This window comes from Hylobates moloch, unplaced genomic scaffold (genome assembly GCF_009828535.3).
Source record: "Hylobates moloch isolate HMO894 unplaced genomic scaffold, HMol_V3 SCAFFOLD_19, whole genome shotgun sequence".
Lineage (NCBI taxonomy): Eukaryota > Metazoa > Chordata > Mammalia > Primates > Hylobatidae > Hylobates > Hylobates moloch.
The window spans coordinates 14,771,299-14,787,065 of NW_026652294.1; the positions used below are offsets into that span (position 1 = coordinate 14,771,299).

At 54.9% G+C, this 15,767-nt stretch overlaps 1 protein-coding gene across 2 annotated transcripts in view; it reads right to left on the minus strand.

Annotated features, from left to right (window-relative positions):
* The window catches only part of MICALL1 (MICAL like 1), a 35,062-nt gene extending 19,802 nt beyond the window's left edge, over positions 1-15,260 (minus strand). The window contains exons 1-5 of one of the 2 annotated variants that reach the window (XM_058432008.1): positions 14,860-15,260; positions 8,843-8,891; positions 8,312-8,453; positions 4,065-4,153; positions 2,702-2,844 (exon numbers count right to left, since the gene is read on the minus strand). In XM_058432008.1, the coding sequence (XP_058287991.1) occupies positions 2,702-2,844; positions 4,065-4,153; positions 8,312-8,453; positions 8,843-8,891; positions 14,860-15,005 (569 nt within the window). In that variant the 5' untranslated portion in view covers positions 15,006-15,260. The remainder of the gene's footprint in view (positions 1-2,701; positions 2,845-4,064; positions 4,154-8,311; positions 8,454-8,842; positions 8,892-14,859) is intronic. The other variant, XM_032139864.2, reaches the window with a different exon arrangement.
* Positions 15,261-15,767: the final 507 nt, after the last annotated feature.

The window sequence follows — 15,767 nt, forward strand, 5'->3', positions numbered from 1 at the left end:
AACTGCCAGCCAAGCTCCAGGCTCCATACCCTAGACTTCCCAGAGGATAAAGAAAACAGTAACTGTCAGAAGCATAGTGGAACAATAAAATTACAAAATCACATGAAATCAGCAACAGAAACTGTGAAAAATGCCTTCAGTTTATGCTGCAAGAGGAAGAAGCAAAGGTCCCCCGAGAGGTGGCATCCAGTGAGTGGCTGCATCCAGGAGTGGCTCAGGAAAATAAAGCGGTGGTTTTTACCCAGTCAGGTGGTGTTTTGTGTTTTGTTTTCGTTTTGTTTTGTTTTGTTTTTTTGAGACGGCGTCTCACTCTTGTTGTCCAGGCTGGAGTGCAATGGTGCGACCTCGGCTCACTGCAACCTCCGCCTCTCGGGTTCAAGAGATTCTCTTGCCTCAGCCTTCCGAGTAGCTGGGATTACAGGCATCTGCCACCACACCTAGCTAATTTTTTTTTGGCATTTTTAGTACAGACGGAGTTTCATCAAGTCGGCCAGGCTGGTCTCGAACTCCCAACCTCAAGTGATCCACCTGCGTAGGCCTCCCAAAGTGCTGGGATTACAGGTGTGAGCCACTGCTCCCGGCTGTGTTTTGTTAATGAAATAGAATAAGATACAATGTATAAGACTGTATCATACAAGAAAGGCCAAATTGTGCGTTGTGAAACTCTTACTCCAGCTGTGCCTCTACTTACAGTTTTATTTCAGGTAAATATTTACATCTAGTCACAGTGTCATGTGTATTTTTTACTAGGAGTTACTATAAAAAGTTTCTTTTTATTTTTGAGGCAGGGTCTCACTGTCACCCAGGCTGGAGTGCAGTAGTGCAGTCATAACTCACTGCAGCCTCAAACTCCTGGGCTCAAGTGATCCTCCTGCCTCAGCCTCCCAAGTGCCTAAGACTACAGGTGCATGCCACTACACTTGGCTAATTCTTTTTTTTTTTTTTTTTTTGAGACAGAGTCTCATTCTGTCGCCCAGGCTTGAGTGCAGTGGTGCGATCTCGGCTCACTGCAAGCTCCGCCTCCCAGGTTCACGCCATTCTCCTGCCTCAGCCTCCCGAGTAGCTGGGACTACAGGCGCCTGCCACCGCGCCCGCCACCATCCCCAGCTAATTTTTTTTGTATTTTTAGTAGAGACGGGGTTTCACCATGTTAGCCAGGATGGTTTCGATCTCCTGACCTTGTGATCCACCCGCCTCGGCCTCCCAAAGTGCTGGGATTACAGACGTGAGTCATCACACCCAGCCTAATTTTTTTTATTTGTTTATTTTTTTGTAGAGATGAAGTCTCATTATGTTGCCCAGGCTAGTCTTAAACTCTGGGCCTCAAGTGATCCTCCCATGTCGGCCTCCAAAAGTGCTGAGATTATAGGCATGAGCCACCACACCCAGCTCCGGCCTGTAAAAGTTTCTAAAACACTGCCCTGGTAGCCAGATGTGACTGTGTTGGTAGAGTCTGTTCCCTCCTCGAGATTTTTCCCCATGACACCCCAATTCTGCAGTCAGGCTCCAGGGTTCCAGCACCAGCTGCCCCCCACTCAGGGGCACACTCAACCAGATCAAGTGCGTGCTGCCACTCCCAGCTTCCTTGACTGTTCAATTTCCTCTTTTGGTTTCATTTTTGAAACATATGTTTTCATAAATTTTCTAAGTTTTTCTACTTTCCTTGCTGCTTATACCACTCTCTTAAAATCTGGCTTCCCTTGGAAGCCACATACTTAAAGCAAGTTGTTAATGTAATTTTTTACAACTTCAAGCAGGACATGGTAGCACATGCCTGTAGTCCCGATTACTTGAGAGGGTAAGACAGGAAGATCAGTTGAGCCCAGGAGGTTGAGACCAGCCTGGGCAACATAGTAGACCCATCTCAAAAGAAAAAAAAAATTTTTTTTTCGAGACAGAGTCTCGTTCTGTCACCCAGGCTGGAGTGCAAAGGTGCGATCTCAGCTCACTGCGACCTCCACCTCCCAGCTTCAAGAGATTCCTGCCTCAGCTTCCCGAGTAGCCAGGATTACAGATGCCCACCACCACGCCCAGCTAATTTTTGTATTTTTAGTAGAGATGAGGTTTCACCATGTTGATCAGGCTGGTCTCAAACTCCTGACCTCAGGGTGATCCACCTGTCTCGGTCTCCCAAAGTGCTGGGATTACAGGCGTGAGCCACCATAACCGGCCAAAAAAAAATTTAAGCTAAAATATTTCATTTTATTTTTTCAATGGCTTTTTTTTTTTTTTTTTTTTTTTTTTTGAGACAGAGTCTCGCTCTGTTATCCAGGCTGGAGTGCAGTAGCATGATCTCGGCTTCCTGTAACCTCTGCCTTCCGGGTTCGAGCGATTTTTCTGCCTCAGCCTCTCGAGTAGCTGGGATTAGAGGTGTGCACCACCACGCCCGGCTACTTTTCAATGGCTTTTAAAGTACACATGGCTTTTAAAGTGCTCCTTCATCCTCATCCAGTAGTTATCCTCAAAAAGCGTAGGCGCTGGAAGGAAAACCCCTGTGCTCTAGCCGTTTCTGTCTCGAATCATGTGGCTGAGCGAGTGTTTTTCCCCTCACTAAGCCTTGGTTTGCTCATCAGTAAAATGGGGGATAAGCCAGGGGCTCTGGTGTGAAGGGCCTGGCAATGTGCCTGGCACACTGTGTGTGCTGAACCCATGGTAGCCCCCTCCCTGGTTTCGGGGGTAACACGTGGCCCTGGCCACTCACCGGAAGCAGTGGCGGTGGTACAGCCTGCCGTCAGCCAGGTAGCGCTGCACCAAGTGTACATGCTGCTGGCAGGCTGCGCACGTGCTGCTGGGGGTCTGGCCGGTGCCCTGCTCTGACAGGCTGCCTGAGGAGAGCTCCTCGCCCTGCAGAGAACGAGTAGGACATGGTCACCAGCCATCCTGTTCACATCACTCCCCTCTCCCTCCCTCCAACGGCCACCATCACTCAAGTGTGCACCAGGCTTCGTGGTGGAAATGGACTTCATCAGGGCCCCAGGAGGGGCAGAGGGGAGGAGGCTGCCACTGTCTCCCAGGTGAGGAAGCCAAAGCCCAGAAGGGGGCAAAGCCTTGTTCAAGGTCACTGAGCCAGAGTGGAAACACGAAAATCCTGACTTCCGGTTTCTGAGGCTTCCCTCCCCCAAGGAAGGCAGCTCCTGGCTGTGCAGCCCCTTCCCCTTGGCGGCTTCTGCCCCCTCCTCCTCCCCTTTGGGGAGCCCCCCTGACGGGTTCCTGTCCTCCCAGGCCCACCTCAGCTGCCTTTTCTGTTCTCTCCTAGAACTGCCACGCATTTAAATCCCAGTTTCTCTACGTCCAAGCACAGTGAACCTGAGCAAGCTGCTCTAGTGTGGGCTTGGGTCCCACCTGCAGAATGAAACTGTATAACCCCTGCCAGCCTCGGCCCCATGTACCCTCATGGGGCACCCATCCTGCGGCTAGCTCCCTCCAGCAAGGAGCAGATGGGAGCAGGAGGGGAAGGCCCTTTACACACCGTAAGGTGCTGTCCAGATGTGAAGGGCTGGTGTCACTTGCTCTAAGCCCTTCAAACAGGTGACTGGCAGTTGGCCCCCACTTCCTTACTGAGTAACCTTGGACAAATGACTAAACCTTGCTGAGCCTCAGTTTCCTCATCTGCATATCAGGGCCCATAATGCCGACCTCCCTGGGTTGTTGAGAGGATTAAAGGAAATCAAGCCAGGAAGTTTAAAGCTGTCTCCACAGGAATTGAGGGGAATCTTTGCTTTACTACGTGTGTAACTCCTGACACTCCCATGATGGTGAAGTCAGCATTGTGGACCGCCCTCTCTCCCCTTGCCAGAGCTGGCATCTGCTGACCCCACCTGAGCCCTGGAGAAGGAGGTAGGGCTCCCTGCCCATAGAACGGGACTGGCCTCCTGACCCATGCCTCACTACCCCAGTCAGGGACACCTGTTCCCAAAGCCAGTAGGGCAGGGACAGAGAACAGGCACCCTCTGAACACTGTCAGGGCTAACTTCCTCACATGACCCAGTCACTGCAATGATAGTTGTCCACATAACTCGCCCCCTCCACCCCCAGCCCTCCCACCTCTCCAGGGATCTGCCTACCTGAGCCCCATCTTCTGGTTCCACTGGAGTGGGTCCTGCAGACGGCGGGGAACAGGGTGCCAGGTCCTTTCTGGGTGGTGAGACACCAGCTGCCAAGAGATGGGAAAGGGGTCCTGAAGCAGGTGGAGATCCTGGAGTCCCAGGGGGTCCCAACCTGGCTGAAGATTTGAGACCTATAGCCATCACCTTAAGGCAGACCACCTAATGCGGTGGGACAGGAGCTAGCTCCCGCTTCACGCGGGCCCAGGGACGCTTCCAGTTTTAAGCCAAGCGCTGAGGGCAAGCCATGAACCTCACTGAACCTCCATCAGATGAGGAGAGTGACTCCTACTGCACAGAGCCAATCTGAACAATGGTGCAACAGTACGATCACAGAACACAGCACCCACGTGTGGCTGCACCAGCAGCTTCCCTGCCACCAGGGTAGAGGAGGTGAAGGAAAGGAAAAGAAAGTAACCACATGGTGCTGGCCTGACAGCTCAGGAAAGGGGCTGCCTCCTTGGGTTGACAAGGAGCTGTCCTGCCTATCCCCAAGTGGGTATCGGGGGCCAGAACCTGGCCTGCACACCCCCTCACCAGAACAAACCCACCCACCCTGGGTTCCTCTAAGACTCAGCTCCTCAGGCCGGGCATGGTGGCTCACGCCTATAATCCCAGCACTTTGGAAGGCTGAAGTGGGTGGATCATTTGAGGTCAGGAGTTCAAGACCAGCCTGGCTAACATAGTGAAACCCCCATCTCTACTAAAAATACAAAAATTAGCTGGATGTGGTGGTGCACGCCTATAATCACAGCCACTCAACCACTCGGAAGGCTAAGGCAGGAGAATCGCTCGAACCTGGGAGGTGGAGGTTACAGTGAGTTGAGATAGCGCCACTGCACTCCAGCCTGGGCAACTGAGCAAGACTCTGTCTCAAAAAAAAAAAAAAGAAAGAAATTCAACAACACTATGGTTGGTGCCAGGAGTGGCTCCAGCTGACTGGGGAGAGGCCCTTAGAAGCCATATGAAGAAGGTGGACTTCGTCGTGACATACTCCCCAGCCCCTTTCTGATTTCCCACAGCCGCTCGGCTTCCTTCACTCATGCCCTGGCTCCCTGAGCAGGCTGCAGCTCCTCCAGGGCGGTGGTCCGTCTGCTGTGTCCGGGGTTACTGGCACCCACTGAGCATGGTGGCACAGCTGAACACTCAGCACAGCGCCACAACATCTCAGCCAGGGGCAGGCTCCAAAGTTACCCAGTCAGGTAAAAAGTCAAGGCTAGTCAAAGTCACTCTTGAAATACCTCCACTCGCCCAGAAAGTACAGTACAGGACCATCTGGGGGAGTCGAACAGCCAGCTTTGCCTCCAGAGTTGGAACACATCACTGTTTCCTTTGCTTAAGCAGCAGATGGGATAAAAATGGTTTGCATTTAGGGGCCAAGTTGTATGAAAGGCACAAACTGTACCTTTTTTTTTTTATTACAAAAGGCAGGTTTATTAGAGAAGGTATGAAAATACATTGCGAGGTTGAAAATACAGGCAGCATAACAGAGAAGGGACTGTCTGCCACAAACTGTACCTTTATCAATGAGAATCCCTGCAGGGCAAGGGAGTGCCCATGCCCACACTCAGCACGGTAAGCTGTGCCCACCAGGGCTGCCCCTGCCCACCAGGCTGCCCAGAGAGGGCCAACGAATGAGCTGGGTACCACCAACAGCTGCCCACATCCCACCCACCCCACAGAGTCCCAGAGAAGAGCTCAGTAGAGAGAGATTCAGGTTTGGCCACAAGGAAGGCTGTGGGCTAAGGCTGAATTGCGATTCTAAGGAAGCCAGCTAAACGCTAATCAGTGAAAAAAGTAGTAGTAAGAATACTAATTTTGGCTGGGCGCGGTGGCTCACACTTGTAATCCCAGCACTTTGAGGGGCCGAGGTGGGCGGATCACGAGGTCAGGAGATCGAGACCATCCTGGCTAACACGGTGAAACCCTGTCTCTACTAAAAATACAAAAAATTAGCCGGGCAGGCTGGCAGTCGCCTGTAGTCCCAGCTACTCGGGAGGCTGAGGCAAGAGAATGGCGTGAACCCCAGGGGGCGGAGCCTGCAGTGAGCCGAGACCCCGCCACTGCACTCCAGCCTGGGCGACAGCGAGACTCCATCTCAAAAAAAAGAATACTAATCTTGGCTGGGCGCAGTGGCTCACACCTGTAATCCCAGCACTTTGGGAGGCCAAGGTGGGTGGATCACTTGAGGTCAGAAATCCCAGACCAGCCCAGCCAACATAGTGAAACCCCATCTCTACTAAAAATACAAAAATTAAGCCAGGCGTGGTGGTGTGCACCTGTAATCCCAGCTACTTGGGAGACTGAGGCATGAGAATCACTTGAACCTGGGAGGCAGAGGCTGCAGTCTGCCAAGGTTGTGCCACTGAGCTCCAGCCTGGATGACACAGCGAGACTCTGTCTCAAAAAAAAAAAAAAAAAAAAAAAAAAAGAATACTAATCTAAATAGGTGCCAAACACTGGTTTATACATTTCCTCATTTATTCCTCAAGTCAACCCTGTGAGATGCATGTTATTCCTATCCTCACTGCAAAAGGGAAACTGAGGCAGAGTGGTTAAATAACTGACCCATGGTCACCCAAAGAAGAAATGGCAAAGTGAAAATTTTGAGTCCATGCTCTTAACCCCAACCTTAGACTGCCTCTGAACAAAGCCTCCGGGGTCTGGAAATACTTTCCTTTTGTTTTCTATTAAAATATACATAATGTTATTTGTTCAATTATTTTAATCCCCAGTGTTACATCGGGGGAAGGGGTATAACATATTATTTTAATTTTTCTGCTTTTGCCATGTTCTAAATTTTCTTGTTTATTTTTTGTGTTTAGGGATGGGGTCTCGCTCTGTTGCCCAGGCTGGAGTGCACTGGTGTGATCACAGCTCACTGAAGCCTCGAACTCCTGGCCTCAAGCAAACCTCCCACCTCAACCTCCCAAGTAGCTAGGACTACAGGTGTGCCACCACTATGCCTGGTTAATTTTTTTATTTTTATTTTGGTTGAGACGGGTTCTTGCTATGTTGCCCAGTCCGGTCTCAACAGCAATCCGCCTGCCTTGGCCTCCCAAAGTGCTGGGATGATAGGCATGAGCCACTTCGCTCGGCTCTGTTTTCTTTTTTTTCTAAAGTTATTTATTTATGGCTGGGCATAGTGGCTCACGCCTGTAGTCCCAGCACTTTGGGAGGCCGAGGTGGGCAGATCACCTGAGGTCAGGAGTTCAAGACCAGCCTGGCCAACATGGTGAAACCTCATCTCTACTAAAAATACCAAAAATTAGCCAGGCGTAGTGGCGGGTTCCTGTAATCCCAGCTACTCAGGAGGCTGAGACAGGAGAATCGCTTAAACTCAGGAAGCAGAGGTTGCAGTGAGACAAGATCGCGTCATTGCACTCTAGCCTATGCAACAAGAGCGAAACTCCGTCTCAAAAAAAAAAAAAAAGTGGGACTGGGCACAGTGGCTCACACCTGTAATCCCAGCACTCGGGGAGGCCAAGGCGGGCAGATCACGAGGTCAAGAGTTCGAGACCGGGCCGGGCGCAGTGGCTCACGTTTGTAATCCCAGCACTTTGGGAGGCCAAGGCGGACGGATCACGAGGTCAGGAGATCGAGACCACAGTGAAACCCCGTCTCTACTAAAAATACAAAAAATTAGCCGGGCGTGGTGGCGGGCGCCTGTAGTCCCAGCTACTCAGAGAGGCTGAGGCAAGAGAATGGCGTGAACCTGGGAGGCGGAGCTTGCAGTGAGCCGAGACTGCGCCACTGCACTCCAGCCTGGGCGACAGAGCAAGACTCCATCTCAAAAAAAAAAAAAAATAGTTAAGAGACCAGCCTGGCCAAAATAGTGAAACCCTGTCTCTACTAAAGACATAAAAAATTAGCCGGGCGTGGTGCCGGGTGCCTGTAATCCCAGCTACTCGGGTGTCTGAGGCAGGAGGTTAAACCCAGGAGGCAGAGGTCGCAGTGAGCCTGAGCCGAGATCGTGCCATCGCACTCCAGCCTGGGTGACAGGGCGAGACTCCATCTCAAAAAAAAAGAGCGAAATTCTGTCTCAAAAAAAAAAAGAAATATTTCAATGAGTGAATGAATGAATAAGTAAATGAATGATACACTCCTCAGCAGCCTGTTTACAACTCAGAAAACCAGTAGCAAGCATCAAACATCCCCAGGGCCAACCCCTGGGCCAGCCTCCGTGAAAGGCTGAGTCCCCCTCTCACCTTGGCCAGGACTGGAGAAGTGGTTGTAATACTGGGACACATAGGTCATGATGCTGAGGCAGTCAGGGACGCTCATGGAGACCATGTCATTGGGGTCCAGGAGAGCAGGGATCCCCAGCTCCTTCTCAGCCACTTCAAAGGCCTGGGGTGGTGACAGGTGCAAGAGTGGGAGCAGCCGCAGCAGCAAGAGGAGGCCGAGGAGGAGGCAGCGTTAGGGGGCGACCCCTCAGCCTAGGCCCAGCTCCCCTTCAGTGGGATGGGGTGACTGTGGGCTCCCCTCAGTATTAATCCCACCCGAGTGCCACAGGACGGCCTGGAGAAAGGGGAAGCCTGGTGCTCCATGCATGAGGGGGCTGGTGGGAAGCAGAGGGTGGGGGAAGGTGCAGCCAGGGCTGGTGTACAAGGGCAGCCAACATGCAAGACCTCTGCCCTCCCCACCAAACACACACACACACACACACACACACACACACACACACACACACACACACACACACAGCCTCTTGGGCTTCCATCTGTCCAGGAACTTACCAAACGGTTATTCTCGAAGACGTTGTCCTTGGAAAGGGAATCAAAATCTCTGCAAGAGGCAAAGGGTGGAGGATTGGTCAAGAGGGGAGGTGACCGGGGAATAGGGGTGGGGTCAGAGTCAGAAAGGAGCTGAACAGAGAAAACCTTGTCCCAGCAAGCATCAATCTCAGCAGGGTTGCTGGGGCGGGGGTCTGTGGATTACTAAGGGGGAAACTGAGGCAGCAAACATTTGCTGCTAGAGCTGGAGCTGCCAGGGCAGGGCAGGGCATGAGTTCATGGGCCCTGGAGGCATCCAAGCAGAGGCTGGGAAACCACTGGGAAGGGGTGGGGCTCAAGCCCAGGCTTTCAAGCTTAACATCTTTTCCCTCTCTCCAGGAAGCCACCTCTGGAGTCCGTGGCAAAGACACAACTAAGACCTGCATGTGGGCCGGGCGCGGTGGCTCACGCTTGTAATCCCAGCACTTTGGGAGGCCGAGGCGGGCGGATCACAAGGTCAGGAGATCGAGACCACGGTGAAACCCTGTCTCTACTCGGGCGTGGTGGCGGGCACCTGTAGTCCCAGCTACTCGGAGAGGCTGAGGCAGGAGAATGGCGTGAACCCGGGAGGCGGAGCTTGCAGTGAGCCGAGATTGTGCCACTGCACTCCAGCCTGGGTGACAGAGCGAGACTCCATCTCAAAAAAAAAAAAAAAAAAAAAAGACCTGCATGTGACCTCACCCAGGGCATGGTGCTGGGCTCCTCTGTCTCATTTACTTTCTCTTTTTTTTTTTTTTTTTTTTTTTTGAGACGGAGTCTCGCTCTGTCACCCAGGCTGGAGTGCAGTGGCGCGATTTCGGCTCACTGCAAGCTCCGCCTCCTGGGTTCACGCCATTCTCCTGCCTCAGCCTCTCCGAGTAGCTGGGACTACAGGCAATTTTTTTGTATTTTTAGTAGAGATGGGGTTTCACCGTGGTCTCGATCTCCTGACCTCGTGATTCGCCCACCTCGGCCTCCCAAAGTGCTGGGATTACAAGCGTGAGCCACCGCGCCCAGCCTCATTTACTTTCTTTTCATAGCAACTCTGGCAAGAATTTATCTCATTTAATAGATGAGGACACTGAGACCTGGAGAAAGGAAGCCACCAGCCCTGGGAATCCACATGTCTGGCCCTTCCACTGCTCACAGGCCCCTGCAGAATAACTCGGAGAAGCCACACCAACTTGCTGAATCCCAACCCAGTCCAGCCTGCAGATGAAAGTTTTTCTTAATGGAGCCGCGAACAGAAGAACAAGTTTGAACCAGAGTGGAAATGTACATACTCCGGAGCTGCTGGCACCGAACAGCTGGTTGGCCCCACTGGGCCACTCCTGGGGCAGCTTCCATTGGAGAAGCAGTGAGGGATTTTCTAGTTTCTAAACTGGGACAGGTGAGAGGTGGCAGGGCCTGCCTGGGGGCCCCAGCATGGGACAGCTGGCTGGCCTGCAGGCTTTATTTATCCCCCTCCTCCCTCCCCACTCCAGGCCGCTGAAACCAGCAGAGGCAGCTCAGTCTTCCTGCCGGGCAGCCTCCCGGGTGCACCCGCATGCAGCCTTGCCCTTCTATGGCTGAAAACTGCAGCCCTGACTGCCGGAGATGGGTGGGCAGAGGCAAGAGCAGGCCACGCCGCCTCTGAGGGCTGAATTCCCATGTGACCATGGGGTTGGGGGGATCAGCAGTCATTCCTGCATTCATTGTCCCATCTGCAAATCAGGAAAAGCACTAGTACCACCTCCTAAGCTGGTGGAGTCCCAGCTTGGTAAAGGGCAGGCCTCACAGATATGACGGAGCCAGGTAAGCACAGCCCCCTCCTTCTGCCCCCAACACTTTTCCAGGCAGGGGCCAGGGACTGTGAACCCTGAGCAGGAAAGAGTTGCTTGAGGACTCTGGAAGGGGTCTGGTGCCCCAGGGCTGGGTGGACGGGGAGAGGGAAGGTGACTATGCCTGGGCACCAGCTCCCTTTTTGCCACTCTGACCAGGCCACTTCCTTCTCCCCCGGGCTGCCTCCCTAGCTCCCCCTTTCTGCCACTGCCTCAGAGTGCGACCTTAGCAAGGTGTTTCGCCTCTCGAAACCTCCATCTCCCGGTCCGGTTCATGACATGCGACAGGGGGAGGAAAACACCACGGTACCCAGCCCCCAACAGAGGCTTTTTCCGAGACCAAATGAGACAAAAGCAACTTGTCTCAGCCATTCATTTCGGTCACCCCAGAAGTGTTCCTAGAAGGCTGGGGTCACATTCTAGCTACTCTGTGCCCCCAACTCCCTACACAGTTCCCCAAATTTCGAAGATGCTCCGTAAATGTTTGTTGAATGAATCAATGCTGAAAACAGTGTGAAAACTGTAAAAAACCTTCAGGATCCTGCAGGTTTTCTTCCAACTTCTTCCACCCCCATCTCTGTCCCTAATTAACATCTGTGTTTTGGTAACACATATATTTTCTGAGAGTCTTCAGAGGCCTGCGGAGTTCTACTTGGCTCTGGAGAAGATGAAGGACACAGAAATGAAACCCACATGGTCCACGCCCTCAAAGGAGCTTAAGCCATGTCTGGATTTCGGGTGGTGCGGAGGGATGGCTCAGCCCCCACAACCCTCATCCCAGCAGAGCCCTGGGCCAACACTGGGTTCACCCAGGCAGGGCCCACAGCCCCAGAAGCCTGAACCACTTTAGGAGATGATTCTTGCCCTCACCCTAGGCCACCCCTACTCTCACGGAGATCCTCCCAACCCACCACTGAGGACTTCCCTACACATTATGTGGGACCTGGGCCTCAGCTTCTCTCCTGTGCAATGGGCTGGCAATATTGCAAATGAATGCCTGGATATGATTCTGGATCTCAGAAGGGGAGCCACCCTCCCCTGCACACTTTTTCCAGCCACATCCCTCCCTTGCTTAAAACCTACTTGGGTCAGCCAGGCATGGTGGCTTACGCCTGTAATCCCAGCACTTTGGGAGGCCGAGGCAGGCGGATCACCTGAGGTCAGGAGTTCGAGACCAGCCTGGCCAACATGGTGAAACCCCATCTCTACTAAAAACTACGAAAATTAGCCGGGCATGGTGGTGCGCGCCTGTAATCCCAGCTGCTTGGGAGGCTGAGGCAGGAGAATCACTTGAACCTGGGAGGCAGAGGTTGTGGTGAGCCGAGATCGCGCCACTGCACTCCAGCCTGGGTGACAGGCCTCCATCTCAAAAAAACAAAAACAAACAAACAAAAAACCTGCATGGTTCCCTGAGGCCCCATCCATGCTCCTTAGCCAGCAAAAGCAGCTGTCAGCCATCTGTGCCAACTGCATCTCCCAACTCGCTGCCTTGTGCTCCCCACTCAGCTACACGGCCTCCAGCTTTGCACATACCTCCTGCCCCTCGCCTTTGCTCAGACGGGGTCCTATGCCAGAACGTCCACCCGGCAGCCCTCACCTGGCTCCTGCCATCTCCTTGAAGACTATATTCTCCCTAGGAGGTCTCCCACCCCCAGCCCTCTGATAGGGTACATGGAATTGCCATAATCGTTTATACACGTTTCCCCTACAGGTGTGGGAGAGCGTGTAGGGTTGTCTGTTTTGTTGATTGGTACTTCCATTACCAGGCACAGTGTCCAGCATAGAGCAATATGACTCTACAAATACTGGTTGAATAAATGAAGAAATCAAACATTGTTATTGGGCCAGTCATGGTGGCTCATGCCTGTAATCCCAGCATTTGGGGAGGCTGTGGTAAGCAGATTACTTGAGCTCTCAAGAGTTCAAGACCAGCCTGGGAAACATGGCGAAAACCCATCTCTACAAATACAAAAAAATTAGACAGGCGTGGTGGTGTGTGCCTGTGGTCTCAGCTACTCGGGAGGTTGAGGTGGGAGGATCGCTTGAGCCCAGGAGGTGGGGGCTGCAGTGAGCCATGATTGTGCCACTGCACTCCAGCCTGGGTGACAGAGTGAGATCCCGTCTCAAAAAAATAAAAAACAATGGCCGGGCGCGGTGGCTCACGCTTGTAATCCTAACACTTTGGGAGGCCAAGGCGGGCGGATCACGAGGTCAGGAGATCGAGACCACGGTGAAACCCCGTCTCTACTAAAAATACAAAAAAAAAAAAAAAATTAGCCGGGCGCGGTGGCGGGCGCCTGTAGTCCCAGCTACTCGGAGAGGCTGAGGCAGGAGAATGGCGTGAACCCAGGAGGCGGAGCTTGCAGTGAGCCGAGATCGCGCCACTGCACTCCAGCCTGGGTGACAGAGCGAGACTCCATCTCAAAAAAAAAATAAATAAATAAAAAATAAAAAATATTTTAAAAAGTAACATTAGTTACTTACAGTAACTAATGTTAACTGTATGCTTGTTATCTCATGCAGTCCTCACATTTCTGTGAGCTGTGTCACATTATCAATCCCACCTCACAGATGAGGACACTGATGCCTGGAGAGAGCCCATGAGGACCCAAGGCCGTGCACCTAAGACATGGAGAAGCCAAACACAAACCAGGTGGCCTTTATTTACTTTGATGCTGACAGGCTCAGTCCCAACAAATGGCTTCACTTCACACCCAAGTCCCCTCCCACACTGGGTTTGTCCCTGCTTCCTGCCTCACTCCTGCCTCTCAGACAAAACAGAAGACCCCTTGGGCCCTCCCTTCCAATGCCCAGGTCCAACCCTGGTGCCCTTTTCCTCCATCCTTCTACCCCCTGCTCTTGGGCAACCAGGTATCAACCTTGTGCTTCCATTAGTACGGGTGTCACATGCCCCACAGCGGGCAGGGGCCCACCTACATGACCACCTCATCTTGTTCCCTTCTGTATCCACAGCCCCAAAACCCTCTCCTCCAGGGCCCAAGCCATCACCCACAGACACGGTACAGCAGGGTACATACAGATAAACCAGGTGCACCTGCACCATGGAATCCTGAGGCAATCCCTTAGAAGCCCTCCCACATGCTGCCCTTGGACAGTGCAAATCTGGAGGTGGAACAGGCACAGAAAGCCTCCATCTGCCAGGCTGGGGGAGCCCTGGCAAGGGGGCTGCATGCAAAAGGGGTAGGGACCAGAACTCTCCTCCCTGATTCACAGGTGAGACCTGAAGTGCAAGGAATGGCACCAGATAAACTCACCCAGTGTTTTAGGAATGAAGGGACGAAAGGAGGAGAGGTTCCAGGGCTCAAGGCAGAGAGAGCAAAGACAGAGGCTCCAAGTCAACTGTTCTGGGGAGTCTGAATGCATTTTCCCATGAGAACCTCATTGGGCAGCTCTGGGCAGGAAGGGGCCATTTCACAACCTGCGGCAGCCGGTTGGTGTCTGTCAATCGGATCCTAGGAGTCTTCCCAACATCGCCCGCCTGTGACTCCTCTCGCGCGCCCCACCTGCGTGCCCCAATGAGGAGGGCAGCAGGGCCATCGAGCACACACCCGGGAGGCAGGGCTGCGTCCTAACTGGGGGGGCGTGGGGGAAAGCACAGGGTCTGTACATCCATTCATCCAACACCTGTTAGCCGAGGTCTCCTCTGTGCCGGGAACTGTGCTACTGTCTGGAGACAAGCTCCTATTTAGGGGTCAGAGAAGTGGGGGTTCACCTGCACACCCGGAGCAAGGGGCCAGCCCGAGTGGGAAGCCTCGGGGGAGAGGGGAGGCCCGGCGCGCCCGTGGAGGGGAGTTTAGGGTAGGAGAGGCCCAGGGCCCCCAAAGAGGGCTCAACACCCCTCCAAAGAGGTCAAGGGCTTAGGGGTTCAGCGATCCTCGGCGGCAATCAGCGCTCTGTGGGCGGGGCCCGTGTCCCTCGCGGAGGGACCAGCCTCGGGGGACAGTTCGGGGTCCCACGGGCGGGGTCAGGGCGGCCGGGCGGGGGAGGGGCGCCCTGGGCCGGGGTCTCAGGGACCCGCCCGGCGTCTGGGGCCGTCGGGGGGGTCGGCGTCTCCGTGTCCGGGGGCGGCGCCTGTCACCGCCCGGGCTTCGTGTCACTGAGGGGGGCGGCGGTCGCGGCCCCGGCCCGCCCCGCGCCGCCCGCCCGGGGCCCCGCACTCACAGCAAGTCGGGCCGGTGCCGGTGCAGGATGGCGCAGAAGGCCAGGCCGTCCCGGAAGGAGCTGCTCAGGTCGCGGATCTCCACGCCGCGGTAGCCCTCGCACTGGCGGCGGCACCAGGCCAGCAGCGCGCCCCGCGGCCCAGCCATGACCCCGCGGCCCGCCCGGCACCGGCTCCGGCTTCGGGGCCCCGGCTTGGCCAGGACGGCGGCCGCCGCGCGGGCCCGGTTTCCGGCTGCGGCTGCGGCTCCGAGCTCGGGCGCCGACCGGCAGGGCGCGGGGAGGGGCGGAGGCGGGGCCGTGGTGTCCTCGCTCGGGCGCCCCGCGGCCCTGCCCCAACCTGCCCGAGCAGCGCCGCAGCGTGGCCCGGCCCGGCCGGCCGCCGCCTACTCCGCGCTGCCGGCTCGCCTCATTGTGGGCCGGCCGTGGGCGCGGGCGTCCCGCCGCCTCCGTCCGCACCCGAGGCGCGCCCCACCCAGCAGCGGCTCCGCCCCCAGTGCGGAGCCCACCCCTACCAAGACGGGCCGGCGCCCCATCGCCCGCCCCTCGACGGCCCACCCCGCTGCTCCACTGGGTGCCCGCGAAGCCCCAGCACCCGCCGCAAGCGGGCCCCTCCCCACGATGACTTCACCGCCGCGGCCGCCGCCGCGCCGCCCACCGGGAGCCCTCCACCCTTTGGAGGCGGGACACCTCGTGTTCCCATCCGGCCTCCTTCCCGCTCCTAATGACCACAAATCCCCCTTTCCATCCCTAGCTTGAAACTTTGGGGGGGCAGTTCCCCTGCAGACCCCAGAGCATCCCCCTATGGCCACCAGCTTCCCTCACCCCGGCTCCCCACCCTAAAGCACCGCTGAGCTGGAAGTTCTCATGTCCACCATCCCCTCCCCCATAGCTTGGCAGAGAGACCCATG